Source organism: Hipposideros armiger, unplaced genomic scaffold (genome assembly GCF_001890085.2).
Source record: "Hipposideros armiger isolate ML-2016 unplaced genomic scaffold, ASM189008v1 scaffold_38, whole genome shotgun sequence".
Taxonomy (NCBI): domain Eukaryota; kingdom Metazoa; phylum Chordata; class Mammalia; order Chiroptera; family Hipposideridae; genus Hipposideros; species Hipposideros armiger.
The window spans coordinates 818,379-828,807 of NW_017731388.1; the positions used below are offsets into that span (position 1 = coordinate 818,379).

Sequence of the window (10,429 nt, forward strand, 5' to 3'; positions counted from 1 at the left end):
GTAATGGGTAGAGGCCAGAGATGTTTCGAATCATCCACAACAGCCCCCACAGCAAAGAATTATCTGGCCCCAAATGTTGATAATGGCGCTGTTGAGAAGCCCTGCATTAGAAGAATCTAAACAAGCCCGTCTTAACTAAGGCAGAGGACATTGGCTTACGTTGAACAGAATTTTATTCAGCTGGAAAGAATCCTAATAATCTCCTAGCTGAGTTTTTATTTTTAAAACTGAAAGCTTACAAGAAACCCTGACATGTAAAACAGATAAAGGTGGTGCGCCTCAGTTGACGGGCAGTAGGATGGCACTACCCCTGCCCAGGTGACTTGGAAGAACCCTCAGGACCTCAAGGAACAGAACCTGAAAAATACTGATCTAGTGCAAACTCGGAATTTTATAGATGAGGAGACGTAGGGCCTTGAGAAGTAAAATGACCTGCCCGAGACGCCACAGTAAGTCATTGGCCAGGAAACCAATTGTAGGACGAGCCTCAGTCCTCCATTCTTTTCACCCCATATTAAGAGCATGGAGGGGAAAGAGGGTTTGCTCCATGGCTTTGGAGTATTGTTTCTCATAGGATTCCAAGAGGTTGAGCTATGCCTAAATAATCATTTGATGCAAGTTCTGGGGGGGGAAATCTCATCTTTGTAGCACTTCGTTTCCTTGCAGCTACCTCAGCTAGCTTTTTTTATTGTTGTTGACGTTGATTTTCCACCTTAGCATCGTGGATGCTCAGAGCTTAGCAATCCAGCGTTTTGCAGATGCTCGCTAGAGAGGTGACGTGGACTTGCTCAGTGTCTCACAGCAAGTTCTTGGCTAGCAGAGCTGACTAGAATCCAGACCCCTGCACTCCTCCTGGTCACGGTTCCACCACACCACGGCCCCACTTCTGTGGGCCTCCGCCTTAGAAAGCCACCTGCCACACCTACGTAGAGATGCTCACACTTCCTCTTTCCAAAGTATCCCCAGTGTGTGCGTGTGAGTGTACAAGAGATCTCCCAAGTCCTGTGAAGGATCATAAGATCAGAATTTAAGAATCATTCCTTGAGAACAGTTGTCTCCAGCTGCTGGCCCCCGTTGGACCCCGTGATATATATATATATTTTTTTTGCTCTTTTTCCACTTTCCTTTTCTGGCTTAAATCTGTGGTGTAGTTGCTCTATGTGCTAGTACAAGAAAAGCAGTAATGAAAATGTCACAGTATTCCCTTATATTTGTTTGGAGCTTGGTACTTTGTAAGATACAATTTTTAATTTTTTAATGAGGTGGAACATACCTACAGTAAATACACAAATCTTAACTTTGCAACCTGATGAGATTTTACACATGCGTATATACCTGGGTGCCCAGCACCCAGATCAAAGCGTAGAATATTTCCATCGCCCCAGAGGCTCCCTGGTTCCTTCCTAGGCGTAATTCCCCTGCCCCCGAGGCAACCACTGTTCTGATATCTGTCACTTGAGAGCAGTTTCGCCTGTCCTTAACCTTCGTATAATTGGAATCATGCCTTTTATGATTCATCTGTATTTTTAAGTGTTGTTCATTCTTTATTACAGCTAGGTGGTATTCCCTTTCATGGTTATACCACAATTTATTCATCCATTCTTCCGATGATGGACATTTGATTGTTTCCAAACTTTGGCATTTATGAATAAAAATGTAATGGCTATTCTTGTACATATCATTTGGTGAACATAGGTTGGGTATATTCCTAGGAATTGGAACATAAAACCTACAGTTCCAGAAAGCATTTTTGCATACCTCATTTGATCTGAGACTCACTATAACCGCGTGAGAGAGATGGGGTAAGTAGTCATGTTCCCATTGTATTTTTGAGGAAAATTAGTTATGGAAGGGTCAAGTAGCTTGCCCAGGGTTACGGAGGAACTGACGGAGCTGAAACTTGGCTGTGTTCTAACACACCAGGCTGCAGGATTTCTTTGCCGTACTCTGTCGCCTTTGTGGCATGAAGTAAACTAAACTACAGGTGACATTCACGAAGACTGACTATGTCATGTTAGACAAACTACAAGCAAGTGTATTTTTCTCCTTCCTGACACTTTTATACAGATGGATTATGGGTGGTTTTTCCTGACGCTTTTATACAGCTGGATTATGGGTGATTCTTCCTGATGCTTTTATACAGCTGGATTATGGGTGATTTTATTTGGAATCATCTGATGGTGCTAGACGCAGCCCAGGGGATGCCATGTGGTACTGTTTGGGGAGTGGTGACGGCCTGGACGCGAGGTGCTTGTTAGGTTCTAGTTTTATGGAGGGATAGGAATGGAAATTTCTATACAGAGGTTATCGATGCCATTTCTCGGCATGTGGCCAGGATTATATTTCAGTGTCTTGAAAAGTAACAGTTTATCCATTCCCTAAAGGTCTCCAAGTAAGAAGTCTCTTTCTTGGCAGCCCCAAGTAAATGATGGTGTTCTGAGGAAGGAGTGCATCACACAAGTGTCCTTTCTGTTTTATTCTCTAATTCTTCAGCGTGTTGCAGGGGTAACACACACACACGTGCACGCACGCACACATGCATGCACACAATGAGAGTTGATTCCTGCCCCTCCCGGATGCTTCCAGAGAATCTGTTGGTTTTACAGAGAAAGCAGCCAATCGCTGACTTCTCCGCTGTGCCGCCAGCTTCCCTGTCGCCGCACAGCCTGGAAACTGCTTGCAGTTAGGAACTCTGATGGTGAGGAGTGATCCGTGTAAGATCCGCCTGGGGCGTCAGCAGGATAATAGATGGCAGCCCAGCCTTTAGATCTATCAGGAAAATCAGTTGCAGATGTTCACACCTGATGGCAGTGACAGTTCGTTTGCTGCTGCTCCTGTCTTCCTAGGAACTTGGCCTAGTCTCAGAGATGTGCCATTTGTGTTTAATTACATATACCGTGGTCATACTGTGTAGACAGTCCTATTTTAATTTATTCTATAATTGCAGTGCAAAAGGGGTGGGAATGGGAAGTGGAGCTTTTAGGGCTGTGTGCCAAAAACTTGAGGGCTTTTCTAGCTTGATCAGTAAGTGCCTACCACATACCAGATTACTCAGGGGGAATCACAGATGTGTGTGGTGGGCCATCAAACCCTTCAGGCCACAGAGTGTGTCTGTGTGTGGAAGGCGCTGGTCCCTTGTGGCCCCACAGAGGTTTATGGCAGACACAGCTCTACTTTTGATCCTCTTCACCCCAACTGGATATCTTATCCGTTAGCCACATATTCCTGACGTAGGGAGAATCATGTAGGGATTAATGATGATAAGAGGAACAAAATAAAAGTTATTTTAAATAATGATAGTAATTAGGAGAATCATAAATAAAGGTCAATTTGGAAATCTAGGGTAGAGTTTAATCTTTAGACATAAACCATATGCAAATACATATGTGGGTTTCTTACTCATTTATCTGTATTTGGCCCGCAGATTTCTTTATTAATAACCAACCAGAATAAATAACTAGATTAATGATAAGCTGCGTCACCGTTCTGCTCCAGACTTGGCACCACTGCTCACATCCTCTCTCTTACACCACTGGTTGCCACACTGCACACAGCAGACGGCTGTGGGAAGACCTCTCAGTGCCCTTAGACAAAGATAAATCCCTTCACCTCTCGGTCAAACTCAAAGGTAATGAATGGTGAGGTGGCTCTGACTGAGGGGAATAAGTTCAGGAAACAGGCTGCGTCCAAAACAAATCGTCACGGCCACGTTCACAGTGCCGGTGAAGACATCGCCTGGTTCTGCACATAGGCCTCCACGGCTGCCGTTTTAAGTGTGCGTGTGAGTTTTTGCACGAGGCATAGGAGGACGTGCAGTGTGTGCTTCCTAAGACGTGCTGCACACAGCCTGGTATTCAGAGGGCGACTTTGTGATTTGTTAGACATATTTTAGTGTATCTAGAAGTTTTAGACTTCAGAGGCCTCAAAAGTGTCCATTGTACCATAAAAATAAGAGGAATGTATAGGGAAAGCAATTCTTGGCGGGGTTTTTTTTGCATGTCAAGAAAGTGAGAAAAGTATGACTACACTTTCCCTCTTGGGTGGAGGCAGCTGCCGGACAGCAGAAGGGGGCCGGCAGGTAGCCTTTCCGCGTGTGTGCCCCGTGCACGCTGACTCGGGGCAGTGCTAGCCGGGAGAGGCATGCCCCTTTTGAAAACACTCACTCCTGCAGGCTCATCTCTGCTACCATTTTCAGTGCTTACGCTACCAGAAGAGCACTCCAGTGTCAGGATAGATAAGTGGGTGATAAAGCCATGCTCTTAGATGCAGTTACCACATGTCCTGGAGAAAAAGGGTCCCCACTGCTATATCCTAGAGGGACGGGATGGAGAGCAAGTGTTCAGATGATTTTGAAGGGTACTCACTACCCTTTTAAAACTGAGTTTCCTGGGCCGGCCGAGTGGCTCAGTTGGTTAAGAGCTCAGTTGGTTAAGAGTGCAAGGTGTGAGCAACAGCAGTTCGATTCCTGGGCTGAGCTGAGCTGCCACTGAGCTGCTAACAGGTGGCAGGATGGCTCAGCTAAATAATAATAAGAAGAAATAAAATAAAATTGAGTTTCTTTTCATTCCTCGATCCTTGCACACTTCAGCTCAGGCCCTCGCTTTGCTTTGTAACTGCCTTCTAGAAGTTCAGGGTCTAGAACACTGCTGCTGAGCAGATGCCTGTGTGAGGATTTTTCTCATCCACCTTCCTGTTTTCAAACAGTTTCTAAGGAATTGAACCACCTCCCAAGCTCACCCATTTTTTTGTTTCATGTCATTTATAAGAAGTTCTTCCTTTTACCTCTTTTTGTCCACAGTGGGGTTGAAGAACAGCTGCTTCTAGTTTTTGCATTTAGACCCTTGATTCTTATGCTCCCTTCAGAAGAGACCAGGACGTACCTGTTTCGGGAGTTTGGTTCTTTTCTTAACCCTAATGGGCCCACCTAGCTCCTGTGGAAGTTCAGACGGGGAAATCAGGTATTATCAGCGCCTGATGTAGGACCCTCCACAATGTCACGGCCACCGCAAGCCATTCCCTCCCTTCCTCTTCACCAGAACTTTCTCTCTGACTGCTTCGGTGGACTATTCAACGTCAAATTTTGTCTTGCCATTCAGGACCAAGTGAGGGAGGGGACATCAAGATGATGTTTCTTTTGAGCCATGTGCAGTGATACTTTGCTAAGCAAATCTTAGGTTTGCCCATGACAGTGATAGCAGTCTGTTCCTTCATCAAAAGAGGGGGAAATGTCATTTTGATATTATGACCGACTTTATATTCACAGTTTCTGGCCCCCAAAGAAAATCCAAGCGAAGACACAGCAGCCGCATTTGAGGAAGGCGGTGACGTGGATGACTTAGTAAGTGCTTTTAACTCACGCCAGGTGTTCTAACAACCGAAACCTCTGGGCTATAAATGTACCACAAAGGCTGCTTATTGTACACTCGTTTCTCATTTGTGTTTTAATCTCTACCACACTGGAAGCTTCCTCCATAGTTATTTATTGCCGTTATAAATCTAATCAGGTAGGTGATTTTTATGATGGAAATCCCTGTCCTCAGTGGTTTTTATTATATTGTTCATTGAATTTAACCCTCCTCTTCGAAGGACTAAAAAAGCCAGGGGTGCTATTCCTGTACGAGCAGAATGTTACAGTTTACTGAAATTGCGCTCAACCAAATAAGCAGTACAGCATGTGATTCATGTGGGTTGATAAATAAAAACAGCCTTTAAAAAGCCTAATTTTTTCAATGTTCTCAATTAACTCAATGTAAACAAAATAGACTGACAGGCATGCGGGGGTTTTGGACCTCGTGACACAGCGTCTGGATGCCTGGGAGGCTGTGTAGACGTGTTGGCGTTTATATCAGTCTTCACGTGTGGCAGCTTTCCGCCTTTAAGCCTCACGTGATAACTGTCCAGTAAAAACTTTCAGCCTTTCACAGAGAAGTTCTTAGTGCTATAATGAGATGCTTGGTATTGAACTCTTAAAATAGGTAGCAGTGGATAAGTGTGCAAGTCCATGCATGCCGCCAGTGACGAGAGCCATTGTCGTTAAACTTTTCCTCACCAGAGAAGCAGCGGTCTGACATTGGCCTGGTTCGTTTCTAAAAATACTGTTCCTGTTTGCAGCTGGACTTGATATAGGTCCTGGATGTGTGGGGGATCTGCGAGCCCTACCATCACTGTCGTGCTGGGAGTTCGACACGGAACAACCTGGAGGATGCCATTCAAGGCGACCGGAAGCTCTGGAGATGGTCCCTGCAGGCTACCTGGAAGCAAATCACCTGACTCTCTGTGTAATAAACATACATACGAGTATATGAGGGCTGTTTAGACCCCATACAAGTTTATAAAGAGGTACTGTTGTTTTCTGATCTGTTATTTCTCTTGTGGTCTTACTGATCTCCGTATATAATGCACGTGCTTTGAAGTTTCTGGAAAATGGAGTCCCTCCTGACCTGGTATAGTGGTGAGGATTGCAGCCCTCAGGAAGTGATCTCACCCAGAACTATGGCGTGGTCACTAGTGAGTTTCCAGGCCTCCCCAGGAGGTGCAGCCCATTGTCTGTTCATCTCCTGGTGATCACAGCTTTCACTGATCAGATGGTGGCATTTGTTTCCTAGCAACAGAAAGCTGGGTTTGGAAAGTCATGGGTAAGGTCTGACCCGTTTCTCTTTTTATTGAAGCCTTTTAGCCACACATTACTTTGGCTGTGTATTTGGTGCTGTTCCTTAAGCAGGGTGGGAGGGGGAGCACCGCTTCCTTGCGTACCCATGTTAGGCAGTGAGTTACGGTGTTCTCGTGAAGAAAAGATACCCTTTTGGTCCAGCCTCTGGCATATCAGTGAACCCTAAAGCAAAAACAAAAACTGAGAAATTCACCACCAGTAGTTAGGATTTGATCATTTCACTACTGTACTTACAGGTCTCACCGAGAGAAACTTTGATTGTGTGAAAACACTTCTTTCTTAATTTCCCAGTCTTGCCCATCTCCACCTCAGCCTCCTTTCCTTTCTCTCTGGATGATGTTTCCTTTCCTAAAATAAGAAAACAGCAAAACCCTTCTTTTGTTTTTCCTGATCTCATTTCTCCCCCGAGCTCCAACTCCTCCCTGCTTGGAGTCACAGCCTTCGTGGTGCCCAATCTCCCATATATACCCTCAGCACCTCCACAAATGGCCATTGACTCACTTCATTTTGCAAACATAACATCAGAGGCGTAAATGACCCGTTTCTCCTGTGGCCCGCTGCTCATTACTAATCGTCTGCGAAGGAATTCTTCAGTGCTGTGCTGAGAATTGAAGCCCCTCAGTGCACTGACTGAAAATGGGTCTGCACGTAGAACAGCTTTCAGTCCCTGAGGCGAGAGGGGAGTGGTTTACTGGGCCTCTAGGACACCCCTCGATGCTGTGCACACTTGAGTCAGTCTTAACATACAGGCGCCCATTTAAAGCAACCCCAGTGAGGGATGCCCTGTCTTACTGCCCATTTTGATAGTTGAAGCCCAGGGGATGTTTGTGACTCAGATAAATAAAACAGACATTTCATAGAATCAAGAGGGAAAAATTTGTTTCTAAAATTCTGCATTATTTTTATCAGCTCCTCCTGGCAATATGAGTCCATTCAATGAGTATGGCCTCAGAAGCATCCCTTGTCTTTGGCAGTTTGGGGAATTTCCTCTTGAAAACAATCCTTCCTTCTGTCAAACCAGGAAAATTTGGAATCAATTTAGTGCTTTAAATCTTCCGATACTTTTTGATTTATGTTGTATGTAGTGGGTTATTTTTGCTTCCCTCACCCTGCTTTTACCTAAATTATCTGAATAGCTGCAGGAAGAAATGAGTTTAATAGGCTAAGGAGAGAAAAGACTAAATTAGCCATGTAATTTCTAAACCTGTGTCATGTAGGCAGTGTATATTGTACTGTGTAGACTTGGTCAGAGCAGTTGTTCTCAGTAGGGGCAATCCTGTGTGATTTTTAAAATTTTATTAAATATATTGGGATGACATTGGTTAATAAGATTATATAGGTTTAGATTTACAGTGCTAATACATCATTTATCTAATGCATTGTGTGTTCACCACCCAAAGTCGTCTCCTTTGACCCCCATATATTTGACCCCCTTTACCCTCTTCTGCCTCCTCCTCCCCACCCTTTCCCTCTGGTAACCACCATGCTGTTGTCTGTATCTGTGAGTTTTTGTTTGTTTGTCTTGTTTGTTGCTTTCAGCTTAATAGCCCACATGAGTGAAGTCACATGGTTCTTGACTTTTTCCATCTTAAGTGCATCGTGTTTTGAATGACCGCACCAAGTTCCTGTTGCCCTGACATCAGATTTGCAGATCTGTAGAACTCCTAGGTGTCCTGCTGACTGTGGCCCTGGGAGAGCAAGGAGCACGTGGTCCTCAGTCAGGTTCTACTAGTCCTCAGAGCCCGTTAGTCCCACAAATGATAGGCTTGTATGCATGTAAACTGGAAATCGCTGTCAACACCGTCACCTTCGGTCTTCTGTGTCACTAATGTTTATTGACTTACAGGGGAGGTAGAGATACAGGATGGGTATTCACTCCCCAGTCACAATCCTAATGCCCCATCCAGGGTATGTCCCCCCCGATAAGAACCACTATTTTAAATGTTGGAGTTTGGTCCTTTGCCGGTTAATTTCTATAGAAAATTTAGAATCTTGGAAAATTCCTCAGAAAGCCATATTGGGGATAGGCAGTTTTTCACCTAGTCCAGGATAGTTTGGAAAATAAATGGACACCTGCATACTTGTGTTTTGAATACGTGCAGTGCTAATGACGTTACAGCTAATTTTGATTCCGGCAACATGTAATCTGTTGGCCCGCTGGCTCACATTGGCCTCCTTTTGTACTGTCCCCTTTCCCCAGGTTTTCTAGGCTCAGAACACAAGCTGATTGCTCATTTGGAGTGGATACCAGGAGGGGACTCAGGGTGGGTAGGGAAAGAACACTAGGGCAGCCCAGGTCCTGGATTCAAATTCTGCCTCCGCTGCTTGCTGTGTGGCCTCTGTAAAGATGCTAAGCCTACTAACTGCCTCCCAGGCTTACTAAGAAAGAGCGTGCCCATGACAGTACTTTGTAAACTGTAAAGTGCTTCACACAAGTAAAGTGTAACAGTATTGTGATATTATGAAAACTCAAAATAGAAGGCATGGGCAGAACTTTTTAATTGTTAATAGATCTGCCTCCTATTGCTGTTTCCTTCTTATTTCTTTTAGAACCTTGAGTATTCCAGTGCTAGTTTTCATCATTATCTATTGCTATGGGACTTAGGTTTTCTTACCTAGTTATTACATGAAAATTAGAGTCTCTTTGTGATCAAGGTAGGGAGTTAGGACCCACGGTAGGTTTCCATAGTTTTGATAAGGTGACCACGCATCCCAGTTTACTTGGGAATTGTTATCCTGGCATAATTGGTAACACCCTCTTTCACTCTCACAAGCATCCTCCAGAAGGATTATAGAATATGGTCTCCCTAGGTTTTGACCACATTACATTAGTATCGAAACCAGGGCCCATGGAATGGCCATATTCTGCCTTGCCAACCACCTCTCCTGTAAACTGCCTGCTGGAGCTTAAATACACAAGGAGCAAACACAAAATGGAAATCAGTGTAGGAGCAGCTAGGTGTGGTTCACGGCTTGGGTTTGTAGTCTGCCTCTTACATCCGCATCTTGCCACCACCTGGCTGTCGTGCTTGGAACCGAGCAAGACCATCTTGTTGGGCCTGCTCAGAAAGAGTAAGCCCCAGCTTTCTTGCCTGGCTGGCAGCATGGAGCAGAAAGTAGAAATGCATTGGAACTTTAACATACATATAACTTATCAGCGGTAGACCCCTAATAACTGGCCCAGGCACCAGTTGCATTTGTAAGTCGCCCTCCCGGTAGTGAGGAGGGGAATATTAGGAGGGGGGTGGGGAGAGAGGGCTTCCTCCCCCCCACACACACACACACTTTCACCCCCATATAGGTCAGCCCACCTAATCGGGAGTTCATAATCCCTGCTTAGATGGTACGTATTGGCTTTCTGTGGTCCTTTTGGAAAGGAAGGGAACGCCCCATTTCTCCACCTGAACATAATCCTGGGCTAGACCTCCTGTTCTTTAGAGGTATAATGGCATAACGCTTCAAAGCGTCACAGACACCAGATACTCCTGGGTTTATTAAGTTCTAATATCAGGGCCGGCCGAGTGGCACGTTGGTTAAGAGCTGGCTTGGAACACCAGAGGGCCCTGGTTCGGATCCCACATATGAGGGCCAGTGACACTGCCTTCTACAGCTAAGATGCTGAACAACAGCTCAACCTGGAGCTGGGCTGCTGTGAGTCGCCAGCGATGGCGTAGGATGCAGCCCCTGCTGCAGTGGGTTGCCATGGGCTACCATGTGTAGCCAGCAGCCAGCGTGAGCGGCCAGCAGCCGCAGTGAGCG

The 10,429-nt window shown here is 45.3% G+C and overlaps 1 protein-coding gene across 1 annotated transcript in view; it reads left to right on the forward strand.

Moving 5' to 3' along the window:
• The window catches only part of XRCC5 (X-ray repair cross complementing 5), an 83,999-nt gene extending 77,636 nt beyond the window's left edge, over window positions 1-6,363 (forward strand). The window contains exons 20-21 of the mRNA XM_019638196.1: window positions 5,264-5,338; window positions 6,112-6,363. Of these exons, the coding sequence (XP_019493741.1) occupies window positions 5,264-5,338; window positions 6,112-6,126 (90 nt within the window). The 3' untranslated portion in view covers window positions 6,127-6,363. The remainder of the gene's footprint in view (window positions 1-5,263; window positions 5,339-6,111) is intronic.
• Window positions 6,364-10,429: the final 4,066 nt, after the last annotated feature.